We start from the raw sequence: 18,320 nt of genomic DNA on the forward strand, positions 1-18,320 counted from the left end.
CTACAGTTCACATCTGAGAGCTGCTCAACTTTTATTTGCTTTAAAATTTTCTTACATGTCATTCTTTTCAATATGAAATTCAATTTTATCCTGCTCAAGACTAAATAGTGATCACTTCCAATTTCAAATCCTCTGTTGATTCTGGTGTCATGCACCAGGGAGAAAACATCACTATCAACAATAACATAGTCAGTGAGATTTTTCTTATTCCTTGCCTCTTCTCTCCATGTGAATTTGTGCACATTTTTATGTTGGAACATGGTGTTAGTAATAACCAGTATATGTCCTAAGCAGAAATCCAACAGATATTTGCCATTATTATTAGCTTTGCTCTTTTCTCCAAATTTTCCCAAAAAATTTTTGTATGTCTGACAATCACTTCCTGCTCTGCTATTTAGATCCCCAACAAGGACCAACTTTTCCTTTTTCATTGTGTCAGTTGCTTTTTCTAAAGCCTCAAAAAATTCCTCCACTTCTACCTTAGTAGAACCTTCTGTGGGACCATAGGCACAAATAAGTCTCATTGTCCAGTTCCCCATTCTCATATTTGCCCACATTACTCTACTTGAGACTGACTGCCATTCAAGAAGATTAGCCTCGTATTTTGTGTTGAATACTATGGCTACTCCTTGTTTTCCTTGATTGTCATTGCCTGAATATAACATTTTGTATTTATTGCTCAGAAAGATACACTAGTTTTTGTCTTTTTTGTTTCAGTCACCCCTATTATGTCGATCTGGTACTTATCTAATTCCTCAGCTAGCTCCATTTCTTTGCCATTCAGGCTTCTTATGTTGATAGTACCGATCTTTAACTCTGGTGATGTTGAGTTGGGGTGTGTTTTCAGATTTGTTCCAGTGGCTGACTTTTCGCTGTTCATCCTGGTTCCCTGGCGAAAAGAACCGGGCAATGCCCCAGCCAGCATGAAATTTTGTCATGTTTTACCATCATTTTGTATTTTGGTTTAACCAATAGGAATAAAATTTGGTCAGCTAAATCCCAAATTGCCTAATTCCTTAGTAACTGCATAAAATCCATTTCCTTCTTCCCATGTGTCCTCTCCTCCTTCCAGTCTATGTTACCATAGTTGAAATCCTTCATAATAATTACCTTCTTCCACTCATTGAATCTATTTGCTGATGCATACTATCTCCATCTTTTCCATACCCTGGTCCATAGCAGCATCCATCCATATATTTTGTTCTGCTGGCCTCAATCTCACACCAGATAGCCTCCAATGTGCCATTTTCACAGTTAAACGTCTACTCTCTTTGGTTGCAGTTCATCAGCTATAATTAATAACACTTTTTCCCCATTCTTTTCTCTCTATTCTCCCTGAACACACTGTATCCTTCACATTTTATCCCATTAACTACATCATATTCTGTTAGCCATTAACTCACTAATGTTAATAACCTTTGACTGGGATGAACCAACAAATGTCAAAAATTCCTCCTGCCTGTTCCTAATGCTCCTGGCATTAGTGTACATAAAGTGCAAAAGCCCCTTAGGCTCACCCCTATTCTGACTCTTTATACTATCCCATTCTCGTTTGTTACCAGTGGTACTAACTTAGGCATATTATACACATTCTTACACTCAACTACTTCACTGATGTCTGCATATCCACTCAACAACAACTTATTTACCCCCTCCTAAAAGTTCTAGTTTCCCTGATTCTGCACATTCACTTCATTCAACAACAACACTTTTTCCAGTCTCCAAACACCAAATCCATTTAGATGCAAACCATCCTTCTTGTATAAGTTCTTCTGTCCATTAAACTCACTCTGCACATCCACAAACTCTACATCACTCCTCTTGCATAATCTGCGTATTGAGTTATTCGCTATTATGGTCCTGCTCTGCTCTCTCTCATACCGTGGCAACAGATTCACCATATTAACTCTTTCACTCTTTCTTTTGCTACTTCCAGCAATACTTTCATGTCTTCTATCATGCCATACTTTTCTCCTTTTAAATCATTTATTCCAACCACTACGATTATTTTTTTCACCCTACCCTTTTGAGCTCTAATAGCCTCGCCAACATCATTAATTTTTGCACCAGGAAAGCACGATTTTGTCAAAACCTCATCGATCACACCTTTTACTATTGAATCACCGTATAACACTTGCTCCTTAATTTTTCTTATCTTACACTTCGTTCTGTTATCAGCTGATCCACTCACTAGACATTTTTGCAATCACTCCAGCTATCACTCCGTGCAACCAAGCTGTCTTCTTCATTGCAACTAACTCTTCATTTCTTCACGTCAGTCAAACTATTTTTTTGTTTAACACTTTTACTCTCGCTTTCAATTGTGTCTTTCGCATTTAATTTCACTCTCAATTCTATCTGGCGTTACATCACAATTTTCAATCGTATTTTGAGTTCCATCCACTACTTCAATCTCGTGACCTGAGACACACTTTTGAACCTCGCTCTCATGGCATTTTCGGCACACTTTCCCACCACTAATCCTTTAACCAAATTCCAGCTGCCTTCGGTAATGCATGTATTTTGCAGGCATTGCACTGCACGGAGTCCCTTTGATTAAATTCTTTAAACAGAGACGACGACGACTTGGACGGCATTGTTCTGCTTTGCATTGGTGCCATGTGCTACGCTGTGTATCTTACTGGGCAAAAGAGTAAATTAACGATATTTAAGACAAAATTTTTAACCTAAACTAATTAACTCCACAATAGTTTAATTCTAATACAGTTTTTTAACTGATGGCCAATAATGGCAAATAAAATTCAAAGTAAGGGTTCTGTTGCTAGCGATGAAAAGATGAAGATGCATAAATCTATTACATTATGTACTAAGGTTAAAACGATTAAATTTAGTGATGAGAATGGTGTATCGAAACTGTAATAGACTGCAGACTAAACTTACTGTAACAACAGTAATTTTCACAGGCATACAAACAAAGATAAAGTTCTTGGTGAAGTGAAAAGTGCTACAGTTATCTGTAAATGTGGCAATCTTATTGCCAAAATGGAAAAAGATTTAACGTTGTAGATTGATGACCTAAGTGGTTGCTGTGTTTCCTTAAGCCATGCCATTCAAAATAACTTGTAGATTTTTGATAATTATTCAAAATATTCATAAATTAATGCTATATTTACATCATTTACACACACACATATGAGTGCTTAAAAATATTATTACATTATTACATACATACATCTACAATTGTGGGGGGGGGGGGAAGAAAGCAGTGATTTTGATATTCAATGATGGTTTGGAACAGAATGTGTCATATGACTGGGGGTACTTATGTGTTTCTATTATCCTGTTAAAATTAAGTATCTTTTCTAAATGCCTGTCCATAAAAAGATGTATCAAATTGAGATTTCAATGATTTATTTAGAAGAACCTTATCCTAAATTTTTTTTTATTGATAGTACCCTTTGGTCAGTTTTTTTGCTCAGTATATCTGACTCAGTGAGTCTTAAAATTTTTACTCAGACTTGATTCATAATCCAAAACTAGACAAGTCCAAATTTTGTATATGTTGACAATCACAAAAAAAAAAAAAAAAAAAATATATATATATATATATATATATATATATTATTACTACACGGCACCTCCAGGGAGTCCAAAGACTCATCGAGGGAGGGCATCTACTCTACAGCTCTCTTTCTCTACCACTCAATCCACCAACTACAACAAACCACAACCACACCAATGCCATCTGCCACCCACCATCACCACTAGTATTTTCATAGACAATCACAAATGTCCATACCAATGGCGGGATTCGAACCCGCATCCTTTTGACTGGAAAGCGGATACGCTAACCACTCCTAAAATAGTAAAAATTGATTTTTACTACTTGTTCCCCTTATTTATTTTTACTAATAAAACTCACTAATACTAATAATACTTTTATTAAAATTCTAACATTCCACATTCACTTTGGATTTAGAATATATCTAACCTTATTTCATTTCTTATATTTTAACATGCTCACAATCAGTGAAAAATTAAAAAAATTCTCTGTCTATGACTACCATTCCATTAATAAAAATTACTAATTTTCTTAACATTAAAAAACAAAGCAGAATTAAGCAGCTAGTGTGTGTATGTGTGAGAGAGAGAGATGATAATTTGTGGCTACACCTTTCATTCTCCCAGTCTATGTGTTTTTCTTATGTCTGAGCATATCTTCTTTCGAGTAAGACAAACCTTTAATGGCTTATGAACATGTTTCACTAAGGTCAAAATCTTTATAATAGACCATTTTGTTTTTGTCATATACTTTTTTTTCCTCAGCATTGCTGAGCTGTAAACTTATAGTGACAAGTAAATGGTGCATTTTTGGTAATAAGGCTGTTAGGATGTTGGCTATTCATAATTATTTTTTAAAGAAAATTACAACATAGACTGATATTAACTACAATTAATTGAATTAATATTTCCAGGATTTTGGGAAAGTCAGATTGTTCATAGGCACTACAATGAGTAATGAGACTGAAGTATGGCAACCAGAATGAAACTAAAGTTCTAAACGGTACCTCCTAGTCAGCTAAAATTATGTCATTAGCTGTTTGGTTAAAGTATGGAGGATGAGAGCTAAAATTTGGGATGGAAGCTTCATGCAATCAAATTTCTTGAGGATTGAGTAGTTTCTTAAGGCTGAGGCAGATTCAAGGAATGGTCTGTTGTATTTTTATTTACTGTGGTGGTATGGAGTGGCCTTCTTCCAGCATATTATATGGTGGGAGCCTAAAGCATGGTCAGAAAGTCTTGAGTGACTAGTGATGGAAACAGATGTAGTACTTATGTTTAGTGAATTCTGATGTTGGCTGCCCTGCCATTTTGTCCACAGTAAATTCACTGTGGTTAATGTTAGTCTACTTTGTAATTTCCTTTAAAATATACAGTTGTGGTGCATTTGTTTCATAGTTTCGATGATCTGGCTGTTAACCTCCACCTTTCTTTATATTCAACCTCTTTGGTTAGTAGTCAGTCATGGAGAGTAAGTTAATTATATAATTTTTTTTTCTAAAATTTTTTTGTTAGAATGCTGTCCGAGTTGCTCATGATAGTGCATTTATTTTCAAATCAACATAAAATTCAAGTATTAAAAAAAAAAATTAAATATTTACTCTAAACATGCCCGCCTGGTTGGCTAGTGGTTAGTGTATCAGCTCTCCAGCCAAAAGGCTGTGGGTTCAAATCCCACCGTAGCCGTGGATGTCTGTGAAAATAAATACTAGTGGTTGGTGGTGGTGGGCAGTGGATGGCATTGGTGTAGATGATGTGGTTCACTGTAGTTGGTGGACTGAGTGGTGGAAACAGAGAGTTCTAGAGTAGGTGCCCTCCCTTGATGAGTCTTTGGACTCCATGGGGGTGTCAGGTAATAATAATATAATAGATACAGTTCAGTATATTAAGTCATTCTCTTTATTCTTTTAAGGAAATCTGACAAAATCATATTCTCTGTTTGCAATTAGGAAATGCAAAAGATATTTATATAGCTATTCTAAGAATTGCATACTATGAGCTCAAAGAAAATTCTCTCATTCTGACTCCCATAGTTGAATTAAATTCTGAGGGATAACATCAAATACTATACAAAATAAATAAATAAGCAAATAAAATAAATGATATTGCATTGAGCTAAAAGTTCTATAGTTTCACTTGACTATATGGGAACTTCTTTTGCAGCATTTATTGCATTACTGTCCCACTTTATCTTCCTTTATTTATTTCTTTTTTTTATCTTTATTTATATGAGTAATTCATTTAGTCTGTCTTACCTCTCGAATTCCATAGATCTATTAAGGTCTTACTTGGATATTAAGTCAAGCGAGACCTTCAGTTTCTTTTATTGTGATCATGTGAATGTGTCACAATAACGTGTTTTCTTCTAGCAAGCAATTTCTTGAAAAACATCTTTCTAAGTAAGCATGAAGATAACCTCTCTGACAATAGGAATACATTTAATTGAGCAGTTCAAAAGGTACATCCAAGAGAAAGAACTTTATTGCATATTCCATCTTGCTTCATTGAACATAGCCACTTGCTTCCCTGTTGAGCACATATCATTCTTACTGATATATGAAGGCTTACATTGTACTGTCCTTCAATATTAACTTCACAGTTTCTCCTTGGATGGTAGATAAAGATGCATATAAAAACTTTTTAATAGGTAACAGAATTTAAATTGGCAGTTGTTTCGCCTTTCCAGCATTTTCTTCCTCTCCTCTCTATCTTGCTGGCTTGCCTTACCGTTTCTCAGCTGTTCCAAAAACTTGCAACTAATGTGTATGCCCATTACCATGATTCAAACAAAAAACATTCAAGTGATAACATGGCTACCATTAGTACAGTAATTGCATGTTACGCAGAATTTGGTGTAACAGAATTAAACTTCGATATGCAGTTGATTTGTGCAAAGAGCGTATTGTATATATTGAAGTTAAAAACCAATGAGAAAAATTCTGATTCATCCATGATGTTTTGGAACATTCATCAGAAGACTTAATTTCTGCCTTTAAAATACATTTTAACTGTGTGCATTGATATAAATAAAAAATAATGAAAAGCAAGTAAACTAAAAACGTTTATATATTAAAGAAATTAGCTACAAAACGAGTGAAAAATTGATATGCTACTTTCTTGAAAAACATTTATCAAGCATCATTTTGAACACTGTAGCCTTCTTTTTATCTTAATACAATTTACAATAACAGTTAATTCCATTTTCTAGGGTTTGGAAAATATGCTTCTTTCTACATTTAGATCTATATCCATAATTTGTTGTTTAACAGTTTCCAAATTTTGAAACATCTGCTCAAGTTCCTTTAACAAAATTTCCTTTGTGACACACTCTTCTCCTTCAATTGCAGTTTCTTCATTCTCATCATAGGAATGCTGTTGCTCCATTTCTATAAGATTAACATCGGCAAGTGGCTATGAATGCAAATAAAGGCATTCTCTTGCATTGGGGGAATCTTTGAAGCTGAGATCCTTTCCAGTGATGCTAATTTTTTTAATAAGGGCATCAACTTGCTTTTTGAAGCCACAAACATTTGCAAAGAAAAGACATTTCTATATAGCCCTCAATTCACTAGCCGTGACTCATAAATATTTTGAATAGCTTTCCTAATGTTAAAATTCTTTCAAAATTCAGTCAATGAAATTGCATCTTTTTCCTGTTGTAGCTTGCACAAAAGTTCTTCATAGATAATTAGCTATGAAAGTTGATATTATGCCCTAATTTATTGGCTGTAGCAAGGACAGTGTTTGGAAGTAAAAATACGACTTTGACATAGGTCATTCAGAATAGCAGGATGACCAGGAGCATTGTCAAGAACTAAGAGGGCCTTAATTTTAAGATTATTTTGTTTGCAATAGTTTTTGACTGCTGGATAAAAATAATTCTTAAAGCTGCTGTAACTGTGTGGTTTGTGGACATGAACATCACCAATCTTGATAGACCTTCACAGAACCCTGATCTTAACCTTATTGAGATCAGGGCTCTATGGAGTAAGGTCAGGTAACTGCTGCCAAATTTTTTTTTAACATGGTGTGCGATAAAATAGAATAGATAATTGTGTGGAAAGGCTTATGTGTTCGTCACACATTTTATTCGAACACAGATTGATAAGAAAATAACTATTTATTTACTTAACACTAATATTTCGCTGGCATTATATCCAGCATCTTCAGAACATACAAACGAAGTTTGTTACATTAGTGAGACAACCACAATTCGGTGTAACAGTGGGACTAGTATGAGTAATTGTAGCGTGCAACACAAAGACTAAAATCCTAATTAGGCGCCATCTAAGTTGAAACAAAAAAAAAAAAACAGATATTAATTTAGTCTTAGGATGACTGTCTCCCAAATCTTTGGTAGATTTATATAGCCATACTTGTTGAGGTTTAGAGTATTTCAGGGCTTCTGTTGATTCCAGAAACAACCTCTCTGACTTGTAAATGCTTCTGTGCAGTACTTTTGTTTTTTTCCATTTGATATCACCTCATTATTCATGAATGTACCATTAATCGAAACTCTTAACTTACTACACACATGGATCTCCAGTCATAAATACTTAACCCCCTCATGAGGGACTCAACCTGTCCTAAGAGAAGGGGGCAAAAAAAGGGAGGAAACTCCATATGAATAAATAAAAATTTAATTAGAATACATACACTTTTTAAATTATAAAAATTAAATACATATAATTATAAATAGTGTATAACAATCACCTAATATCTTCTTCAGATGGAAATGCAAAAGTTTTAATCTATGACATCTGAAATTTTTTTACTCTGTGCTCACGGGACTTTTAGTGAATTAGAAGGAATTCAAAGGAAGCTGTCATACTTCACTTGCAGATCTGTTGGTTAGTGCTATTTGAATTTTACAACTTTAGTTTTCTAAAACTGAGTGAGAAAGTAAAGACTTATGTTCTCTAAACATAATGATGCAATGATATAAATAAAAGCATTGATAAATGTGAAAGACTTCTTAAAGGTGAATAACTGAATGCAGTTGTCAAATATGAATCATTGTTATGCTCATTAAATGTCAGTGATGATTTTTCTCTCTACATAGCATTCTAGAATTATGTGTGTGTTTGACCATGTCCCATAATTGATGATTAAGTTGTATGTGGAGGAATTGTAATATATAGTAATCATGTTGATGAATCATACAGTTGAATCTTGGCACCCTCCTGTTATATTTGTGCTTACTACTGTTTTAATGCTGAAAATCATTCTAATCTCTTTGGCTTCTTATCTTTAAAGATTAGTTATCTGCAGATAGAACTGAGTCTCTGTAGCTCATTCAATATGTATGATTCTCTTTGATTGGAAAGACCTGACTTTGAATCTAGGAGGTTTTTCAACTGAAGGCATCTTAGCTGATTTCTCTGAGAGACTTATGGGTTATTCAAATTGATTATTTTTTGTGCATGAGATTAATATTTAAAACAAATAAGTGTCAACAGCCATTACATCTTGAGAAATTGAGCCTGTGCTAAACATGCATTAAGTGCTTTTCTTGCTTTCATGCAGAGAGAGAGAATTTATACTTCAAGTATGTTATAATGAAATCATAACCTACCCTGTTAAGTGACACAGGGTAGTTTGGACGTTTACACTTTTACAAAGTGTAAACGTCCAATTTTAAATTTGTATTGATTTGATTTTTTGATTAGAAAAATTTGAACAAATTATTTTGTTAACATGTCTTAATATTCTGTACAACTTTTGATTATATTTTCAGCTTTGTGAAACACCACTTCATTTTGCTTCTAAGTTTGGAAGTTTAAAAATTGTAGAAATCCTGGTTTCACATCCCATGTGTGACAGAAATAGGAAAAATAAATATGGCGAAAAACCAAAAGAGGCAAGTATAATGCTTACTTTCTCAGTTTCGTGTGTGTTCATTATGTGAAGACAGAAGTGTTGTTGTGCAAGTGGCATAATGACATATTTTATTACAAGCTGGGGGGAGGAAAGAAGATGCTTAAAAGGTCAAAACTGGATGACGGAGGAGATCTGTGTTAATAATTGGTGGATTTTTATATTGAGGAGATTATTCATAAATATTATCATAATATTATTAATCCTACCATAGAGATGATCTCTGTTTCTAACGATTATTTTTTTTTATTCCGAGTGTACCTATATGTTATTATATGCACAAGGGTTCACTCCAATTGATGCAATGATCTTAACTCTTTCTTTCGGAATCCAAATAATCACTGACTCAAGACCAAAATACAAAATAAACACATTTAATATAACAAAAACAATATATATACACTTCAAACAAATATTACATAATTACAAATTAATTGGATCCAAGGCCTTTTAAAAATAAACTTACACTTAAGACTAGACTAAACACTTTGTTTGCACAATCACAGAATGTTCATAGCCAGTTTCTTTCTCTGTCAAGGCCCTTTTCAATAGATATATGACTCTATTCTTCATTTTTACAGGATCCTTTCTCATCACTTATGTAACACACATTAATTCTTCCTGACTTAATTCTTTCTCTTTTCTTCAGTAGAAATAATAGTCAGATCCGTGTCCTTAATACAGATGAAACTTCCTAATCAGAGTTTTTCTCGAACATTCCTTTAGAATGTAAATAGCCAATTCTTCTTTTATTCACTAAATGCTTATTGACAGTCTTAACTCTTCCAATGGGAAAAAACTTACAGTTCTACGATTCCCTTTTCGGAATCTACTATTAATCTTTCAATTAGTGTTTCCTCCAATATTCCGTTTAAAATGCATATAGCAATATTTTCCTCTTATTCATCAATACTTATTCCACTTTGAAACTTAATAGTTCCACGATTCCTTTTTCGGAATATACTATTAATTTTCTTCCGACTGTCACTTAAAAAACTTAAGTTCCTTCCGAACCTAAATGTCTGCCGGCCTGTGTTCTAAATTCCTTCCGAACGCTCTCTTGTTTACAGCCGTTACTCAAATACCGAATGCTTTCCTTGTCAGCTGTCAATCACACATCAAACCTCTTGGCAAGCGAGAAACTAAGTACTGTATAATGGCTGACACATTGTCTCCGTTAGCGACAAGAGAATGTCCTCATAAAACACAAAACTTAATATTTTCAATTATAATAAAATTCCTGTAAGTAGTACAAATATCAAATCCAGTAACTACATAAATTTTTTAACTTCTTTACTTATCACTTTTGACAAAAAAATTTCCATAATGGGCACATCGCAAGTGCCAACAATGCGTGTTATGAAAACAAAAATAATAAACATTTTAACATAAACAATTCGTAAAAATATTCAGAATTTTAATTATGATTATTTTTACATCTGTATGTAGCATATTAGAGGAATACAAAAAACTGACTGGAGCTTTTGACCTCTAAAATTTCCCTTGCTGGAATGAAAATCTTCATTCCCCACCCTGTTCAAAATTCCCAAGGCAGTCCAGAAGAAAACTTTAGTATGTTGTATCTTAAGAAAAGAACTCTAGCCTTATCTTCTCAGCCTACACTGAAGCAAGAAATAATGAATATAGAAATAAAATAATTAAAATAGACTTTTTAAAAAAAATGGTTTTGCTTAAAACCTGATGGAGGAGCATCCATCCATACAGTTAGATTAATTGCTATTGTAAACTTCTTTTCATTTGGTTTATTATTGTGAATTTACTATGAACCACTTTCTAACATCTGAGAAAGTTGGTTGGAACCGAAAATAGTGACTAAATTAACGAGTGATCTAAATGGATGAGTAAATTAAAGAACTGATCTATAGGACTTTGTAAGCTAACTGAACAGTGAACTAATTCAGATCATCGACTTTAAGCAGCCTGTCATTACACATGAAATGGAAATTCAGAAAAGTGAATTTCCAGCTGTACATCAAACAAACAGTAGCTCAGTCATTTTTCTGGTTGGTTTGTAGTTATCTATTGAGGTACGCAGGTTTTCAAAGTATTTGTGATTGTCTTCCTATCTTTATAATATGTAGTCACTAGACAAATATCTGTCTGACTACGTATAAAGGTGATCATGACTATCTTGTATGCATAACCTCATTGCATATTTTGAGTTTTATGAGACATCCGCATAGTTACTTTAATGGGAAAAGAGTGTCTTTATTTGATTCTTCTGCCAAATGAGTTCATTTGTAGAGTTAAAGTGTGTTCTGTTTTCACTTTTCTGGATTTCCATCTCATGTGTAATGACAGGCTGCTTAAAGTCGATGATCTGAATTAGTTCGCTGTTCAGTTAGCTTGAAGGCCTTTAGATCAATTCTTTAATTTACTCATTCATTTAGATCACTTGTTAATTTAGTCACTATTTTCGGTTCCAACCAACTTTCTCAGATGTTAGAAAGTGATTCATAGTAAATTCGCAATAATAAACCAAATGAAAAGAAGTTTACAACAGCAATTAATCTAACTGTATGGATGGATGCTCCTCCATCAGGTTTTAAGAAGAACCATAAGTCTCTCAGAGAAATCAGCTAAGATGCCTTCAGTTGAAAAACCTCCTAGATTCAAAGTCAGGTCTTTCCAATCAAAGAGAATCATACATACTGAATGAGCTACAGAGACCCAGCTCCATCTTTTTGGTTGGAAAGATTTGTGTCTGAATATTGTCTCAATACAAAGAACCTTTATAAGGGTTTTTCGACTGAAGGCAAGATAGCTAGCCTTCATACTGTGAAGAGATTTGATTTCTCCCTCAGAATTTTTTTATTTTTTATTTTTTTTTTATCTTGAAAAATAGACTGGCTGTAGAACACACACAAATAGCAAACATAATATAATGGCATAATAGACTTAATTTTATTCCTCTCTCCTTCTTCCATCAATGCATACTTATGAGCTGCTTGATATAGGAAAAAGCAACTGTCCCAAGAAGTGAACTAATCTAAAGAATGATTCTTGTGAGCTAATCCAGTCATAAAATATAAATGAAATGTCTTATTCACTTTGCACATCTCACCAATTCTTGTAGATGCTGCAATCTCAAATGAGTGGTCATCCTTCAGTAATTTCATTAGGATTGCCAATATTTTTGCAGGATGAAAGCCACTTCACTGTTGGAATTATGGTTGAAGCATCTACAGCTCTGAGGCCAGTGTATTGTCTGATAGCTGTATGTATTCTCTGGCTAGTTTTTTTGATGAAAACAGTTTCTGAGGATAAAAATCATGCTACCATCCTCATATGAGACACTTCATTAGGTGAAATGCATCAGTGCTTATCCTAGGCAGGATTTGAACCTAGGTCATTCCAACCGAATAGCAGTTGATGTCCTTCTGACTACAAATATTTACTGATGTGGAGTGGTGGAGGGTGAGAGAGAAGAGAGATGGCTCATTATTGCAATGTTCATATAGGTTTTGCAGATGCATTTTTCTTGGAAGGTGACAGGTCATCTTTGCTGACAATGAGAACTTGAGGAAGTAATCTTCAAAAGAATTTGTCTCATATACTGGAATGAGAGCAGTAATAACCTGGATCCAGTTTGAGATAAATTTTTTCATCATCATCCTTTCAAGGATTTAGGCCCAGTGGCCTGTTCCAGTCTCTTTCCATCTTTTCTTTGGTTATCCCTGACTTCTGTATCCTCCAACTGGGTAGTATCAGAGTCTTTTTTGAGTAATCTTGAGCTGTCCATTCTTTTGATATGTTCATTCCACTTCTTTCAGTATTCATATACTTTGTCCAATACTGAGTGTATTCTTAGTTGCTTACATATTTCTGTGCTTCTTCTTTTGTCCCAAAGAGTATAGTTCTGCTGTCCTTGGCAAGAATTTCATTTCTCCAGTTTCTATTCTTTTTTTTTTTCTTCTGCAGTTTTTATGGTCCAAAATTCACTTCCATACAGTGAATAGAAGTACAGTAGAGAAGGTCTTGCCAAAACTTTATACACTCTTATTCTTGTATGCTTTTGAACTTGGTTAAGTTTGAAAATATTATTGATTATTCATGTTCTCTTTAGAAAATTTGAAATTCTGATGTCAGTGTCAGCTTCTTTTGTATATGATACAGCACATCCAAGGTATTTGAAGCAGTTAATTTGTTCTAAAATTTTATTTTCAATCATGATTTTTACTTCTGAACTGGAAATAGTCCTTTAAAAGCCATGATTTTTGTTTTGTCTGTTGATATTTGCATTCCAAATTTTTTTTTGCACTTATGTTAAGTTGTATATTGATTTTTGGAGTTCATCTTTTCTTCTTGCTATGATTATTTGGCCATCTGCAAACAAAACGGTATTAAGTATAGTTCCACGATCCAGTTTAAATGCCGATTTTATATTGGCTTTCATTTCTTTATTAATTCATCTATATAGATATTAAATAACAGTGGTGACATCCTTGGTCTCTGTTCATTGATTCTTACAGCTATTTGGTTGTTCTGATACATGTTAGTTATTTTAGCAAACAGCTGATTTGGAATGTTTAGATTCTTGAGTATGGTCCACAGTTTTAGCCTTAAGACTCTGTCAAAGGCATTCTGGTAGTCAACAAATGCCACCTGCATTTCTATGTTGTATTCGTAATGTTTTACCATTAAGATTTTTAATGTAAAAGCTGGATCAATTCATGATTGTCCTTTTCAAAAGCCATTTTGTTCTTCGCAAAGTTTATCTTCTACATATGATTTAAGTTTTAAAGTTAATGTTCATGCACAGAGCCGCCGAGAGGGGGACATCTGAAACTTTTGTCACAGGCCCGGTATCGAAAAGGCCACGATGTGTCACATAACCGTGTTTATAATGCATGGTTTTAATCCTCGTAATAATACAACAATGATAAAGGATAATTCCATATCGAGAATGATACCGTGTTTTATAACATAGAATAAAAGCCAAAAGGCTATTTTTCTGGCAACCTTAATAATAATGAAGGGGGATACAAATCCTTTGATGTTTATCTGCCAGTAAGCAAAACTCTAAGAATTAGGACTAAAATCTATGAGTTTCATACCGAAAAACTATCGGCAAATCCAGGTGTAAGTAACCACTTGGTAGTACAACACCAAGGCAACTCGTATCAAAGGTGGAGCAAGCTCCCTTTCTGTCCTTGATATTTTCTCATAATGTAAAAACACAGCCCCTAGGGCATGTAATACTGTAATTACATTATGAGGAGAGGTCACTACACTACCCAGACCGGTTTAAACCTTTTTTGAGGTCTCATCAGTGAGTAGGTAGACCTGGAAGATAACAAGGTTTAAGTGAAAAGAACTTGCATACCTTCACTATACTTCACTTCATTTCACTATACTATACGAGTTGCCTTGGTGTTGTACTGCCAAGTGGTTACTTACACTTGGATTTGCCGATAGTTTTTCGGTATGAAACTCATAGATCTTAGTCCTAGTTCTTAGAGTTTCGCTTACTGGCAGATAAACATCAAAGGATTTGTATCCCCTTCATTATTATTAAGGTTGCCAGAAAAATAGCCTTTTGGCTTTTATTTTATGTTATAATATACAGGCACACCTTTTTGGCATTCATATAGTGAAGGTATGTAAGTTCTTTTCACTTAAACCTTGTTATCTTCCAGGTCTACCTACTCACTGATGAGACCTCAAAAAAAGGTTGAAACCAGTCTGGGTAGTGACCTCTCCTCATAATGTAATTACAGTATTACATCCCCTAGGGGCTGTGTTTTTACATTATGAGAAAATATCAAGGATAGTGAGGGATCTTGCTCCACCTTTGATACGAGTTGCCTTGGTGTTGTACTACCAAGTGGTTACTTACTCTTGGATTTGCCGATAGTTTTTCGGTATGAAACTCATAGATCTTAGTTCTAGTTCTTAGAGTTTCGCTTACTGGCAGATAAACATCAAAGGATTTGTATTCCCCTTCATTATGATACTGTGTTTTGTTTTAGACAGATGGCTATGCTCTTTAGCTCGGCATGAATGTCCGGAAGACACTGATTCTCTTGGCGCAGATCGCTGTAGTTATAGCGGGTGATGATGTCAATAAGTGTTCGTGCAAGGTTGTTGCAGTCAGCTGCGCTAGCTAGTAAATGCATTCACAGTAATGTTCCCTGCCAGAATGCTTCGATCTTGTTAGTAATTTATTTGTTAGTATCTTTTATAAAAAAAAATTTATAATGGCATGTTTAAAGATGTTATACCAGGAGTATATTTATTAAATACCATTTATAAATTTGAACTTCATGGTGTTTTTCCCGAAATATGTACGGTACTTCAATCAGAATTTTTTGCACAATACCAGTAACAGTTGCCGAAGTTGAAAGAGCGTTTAGTAAACTTTCAGCAATAAAGAGCTTCAGTAGATCATCAGTACTCCAGGAAAGATTAAACGGCCTAGCTTTGCTATCAATAGAACAACCTGGCAATGAAAATTGATTATGATGAGGTGATTAAAGATTTCGCTAACCATAAAGTGAGGAAGTGGATGAGGCAATAAAAATTAATAAATTTCTCTTTTTATTTAATGTTTGTATTTTGTATGGTATGTAATGTATCGAATTTTGAATTTATAGTACACTTTTTTAAATAAATGTTTAATGTTTTATATGACTTTTTATTAAAGAAACGTGATGCACTTTTTTAAATGGGACCCGGACCACAGACTTGTCACGGGCCTGAAAATTTCTCTCGGCGGCCTTGTTCATGCATATAACTTATAACCAGCCAGTATTCAGAAGACTTATTCCTCTGTAGTTTTTACAGTTGCACTTATCACCATTTTTATATATTGGGATGATAATTGCCTTATTCCAACTTTCTAGGATTTTTTCTTACTGCCAGATATTGTTAAATAATTTTAAAAGTCGTTTGATGAATAGGATGCATGCATATTTTATAAGTTCTATATTTAGTCCATCTTCTCAGGATTTTCCTGATTTGCTTTGCTGTATTACTTGTTGGATTTCTTGTAATGTTATTTCTTCCACTGTACAGGTAGTAAGCATTATATCAGTTGTTAGATTTGTTACTATCTTGCCAAAGTTTTGGAAGAAGTCAGCCAGGTTTTTCTTTTTTGATTATTTCAAGTTATGGCCTTAGGAACCTTAGCAATATTCATACTACTATTGATTTATGCTTATTGCTAATATGATTATTGCCAGGCATAGTGTCATATCATTCAGTGCAAGGTCAGCTATTGCCCACAGATGTTTCTAGTAGAACTGTACCAATTTCTGATAATCTGACCAAGCACAAGTCTCAATATCTTTCTATTTAACTTAGAGCTAACTTTCATAGTAAGTTAAGTATGTGACCCTCATCCTTAACTATTCGATCCTCATCCCTGCTGTTCATGCACTGTATTACATTCTGCTATTAGAGAATTTTATCGCAACTAGTCAGGAGTGGAGCCACTAGTATTATCCAAACTATTGTCCACCATGAAGAGAGATAAAGCTACTCATATATAGACATAAATAGACATTGATTTTCCTGATCCATGTCAGTTTTGAGTTGGCTGTTATCGATGGCCAAAATGTTCACACTAGACAGGCCATCCAGCACTCCCATACAGCTGAGGCATTCAATGAGAAAGGGTCCCAATAGTGGTCTCACTAACTTTCATCAGTTAGACCATTTCACTTAGTCCTAGTGCATTGCCTGTATCAAAATACCATATTGCCATACTTGTTCAGAAAGTGATTGAGAGAGATATGTTGCAAATGTTAAGGTTTTGAGTTTTTTGCTCTGTACTTAAATTATGGTTCATCTAGTTGCATGATATGTTTAAATTCATTGCCAAAGTATTGTAAATTAACTCTTTCCTGTGAAAGAGAAACATGATACGGCATTGCATGGTGGCCATAGAAAGTCAAATATAGTGCAATTCCAGTAGGACCTGTGATTGTTGATTCAAAATCAGATTAAATTATTGCAATTGCCCATGACTTCAGAAATAAATATCCTCTTCAGTGTGCTGTTATGGTATCTTGATTTAATTGTGATGAGTCAAAATGGAAAATATAAAATCTGAATAGTTCTGTTTTGTACTATAAATTGGCAAAAAATGTATAATAATTAAATCATGTAATGCCTTTTATTCTGCTAAGGGAGTAGAAAAGGCCATTTTAGCTCTAACTAAATTTTTGAAAATTTCTGGGTAGCCAATCTCCACACACACCACTGATAACAGTCCAGGACTGTTGGTGATATTATAAGTATCCAAAAAGGAGAGTATAGCAGATGGCTGCTGCCACCCCATTGTTCTTAACACTATATATTATTGTCTGAAATGGTGTGAATTCTGCTGTTGATTTTCTTGAATTGTGGATTTAATACCTTGAGTTACTGGGAGAAAATATCCTACTTGCTTGTACCAGAGATCACCTAACATGAGAACCAACTGGAGATTAAAAAAAAAAAATAAAAAAAAACCTAGTAAAAGTTTCTCCACTGAGTGACTGAAATTGAACTAATAGTGCTAATAATATTACTGAACTAATAATTTCCACAGGGCTACACAGCCACCAAAAATAAAATAATAAATAAAAGCATCTCCGTCACCTTACTTATGCACATTATCCCACCATTATTCCTTCATTCTACTTGCCTGTATTCTTTGGAACAATTTCTCCCATGCTATTTTTCCCACTGAGTACAATCTCCTACTTTTTAAGAAACATATTAGTAGGCTACTTCTTTCTTCTTAATCACTTACCCACACATGGCACTTAGTGTTATTGACCTTTCCTGTGCAGAGTCATCATAAAAAAAAGAAATATATATATATACATACAAACAGAGCAGTATTTATTTTATTTTTATAACAGCTGATAAATCTATAGAAAATTCATCATTTCCTGATTATGTAGTGTTCA

General features: G+C 34.1%; 1 protein-coding gene across 1 annotated transcript in view; it reads left to right on the plus strand.

Moving 5' to 3' along the window:
- Ankle2 (ankyrin repeat and LEM domain-containing protein 2) overlaps positions 1–18,320 on the plus strand; it is a 181,885-nt gene that overhangs the window by 78,984 nt on the left and 84,581 nt on the right. The window contains exon 6 of the mRNA XM_090394536.1: positions 9,260–9,382. Within this exon, the coding sequence (XP_090250662.1) occupies positions 9,260–9,382 (123 nt within the window). The remainder of the gene's footprint in view (positions 1–9,259; positions 9,383–18,320) is intronic.

Source organism: Typopeltis vanoorti, chromosome 6 (assembly GCF_054136105.1).
Source record: "Typopeltis vanoorti isolate ZY-2024b chromosome 6, IOZ_Tvanoo_1.0, whole genome shotgun sequence".
NCBI classification, from domain to species: domain Eukaryota; kingdom Metazoa; phylum Arthropoda; class Arachnida; order Uropygi; family Thelyphonidae; genus Typopeltis; species Typopeltis vanoorti.